This window comes from Oryzias melastigma, unplaced genomic scaffold, assembly GCF_002922805.2.
Source record: "Oryzias melastigma strain HK-1 unplaced genomic scaffold, ASM292280v2 sc06522, whole genome shotgun sequence".
NCBI classification, from domain to species: Eukaryota; Metazoa; Chordata; class Actinopteri; order Beloniformes; family Adrianichthyidae; genus Oryzias; species Oryzias melastigma.
In genome coordinates this window covers 1-1,308 of record NW_023423084.1, presented here as the reverse complement: position 1 = coordinate 1,308, position 1,308 = coordinate 1, and the positions used below count along the sequence as shown (strand labels likewise).

The window sequence follows — 1,308 nt, the reverse complement described above, 5'->3', positions numbered from 1 at the left end:
ACCGGATGCTCACGCTGCACCGTGAGGGATCAGTCTGCACGCACAGAGCCATGCAGACCGCAGGAGCTCGTCCTCTCTTCGGAGGAGCGATGTCCGCAGCCTTCCCCTCAAACGCCACGGATGTCAGCGTCCTCAGAGACATCCCGGACAACCAGGAGGTCTTCGTGCACGCTCAGACAGACCAGAGCCTGATCGTGGAGCTGGTTGAGTATCAGGCCGACGTGGCTGATCAGGACGCTGCCAGATACCACCTCGAGGACATAGCATGCAGCAATGGGGTTGTGGGGGCTTCCGAGGTTACCGGCGCGCTGGAGCTGCCCAAAGCCGAGCTGTGCCTGTCGGAGTGCAGATCTGCGTGGATGATAACAGGCGCACAGTGCGTGTCCAAGTTCAACGAGGAAGCCAGGAATGCAGTGACCGTTCACCTGGGCGTCATCCGTCTGCCGCAGTTCTCCACGGACGTTCTGGTCACCTTCAACGACCCTCAGAGCATCAGCCCCGGCAGCAGCAGCGCAGCCTCTGTGCAGGCGCAAGGAGAGCCGTGGACGCTCCAGGACTTCCAGCGCCTCCTGCAGACTGCGAGCCTGCACGACCCCGGCTTGTTTGGCTAGAAGAGGAGAGGACTGCGCCTCTGATAGGGCTTTTGGGAGCAGACACACTGAAGAAGGCAGATAAATCTTACGAGACTGTAAGGAATGTTGCATAACAAGAAAAAAATCAGCTAAGAATATTGTTAATGAGCAATTTTAGCTGATGGAAAGCTTGTTGAACATTGTGTGGTGGTAAGAGTAATTTTGAAAATATACGTGTAAGAAATGTTTACAGCTGTATCATCTTGGCTGTGATCAGGGAGAGTCTGGTACACCTTAGACTCATCTCAATGACAGTCACTGCTTTGATCAACATGCACGTTTTCAAGATCTTGAAGGGAGATGGTGGCCCAAATTAGTATGAATTCTCATTTGTGCTGTACCTGCAGATTTTGAAGTCGGTATGATGATGGCAGCAGACTAACCCACAGCAAAACTGTAATAAACCTCTATGCCCCACACGCCTTCTTTTCTTTTCAAAGGTTTAATGGGTTGACATTTTCAGTTCCACGTTTTATTTAGATATCAGTTATTGACGGTCTAATGATACCAAACCTTCGGAGCTTGGTTCACACTTCCTGAAGCAGAAATGTTTTAAACACTATGTCAGAGTTGCAGACAGCCACATTCAGAACCCATTTGGTGTATTAACCGTAATCCTTACCTTAACCTTTCTTCCGGGTCTGTGGAGCCAAGAAAAATTTCAGGTCTGGCGGCA

The 1,308-nt window shown here is 50.8% G+C and overlaps 1 protein-coding gene across 1 annotated transcript; it reads left to right on the top strand.

Annotated features, from left to right (window-relative positions):
- rangrf (RAN guanine nucleotide release factor) lies at positions 1 to 1,051 on the top strand. Its single transcript, XM_024262470.1, has one exon. It carries the CDS (start codon positions 6 to 8, stop codon positions 609 to 611), a length of 606 nt encoding a protein of 201 aa, XP_024118238.1. The 5' UTR covers positions 1 to 5; the 3' UTR covers positions 612 to 1,051.
- The last annotated feature ends 257 nt before the right edge of the window (positions 1,052 to 1,308 follow it).

Bases quoted from the DNA above. Each gene is read 5' to 3' on its own strand.
- rangrf (XM_024262470.1), top strand. From the start codon at position 6: ATGCTCACGCTGCACCGTGAGGGATCAGTCTGCACGCACAGAGCCATG.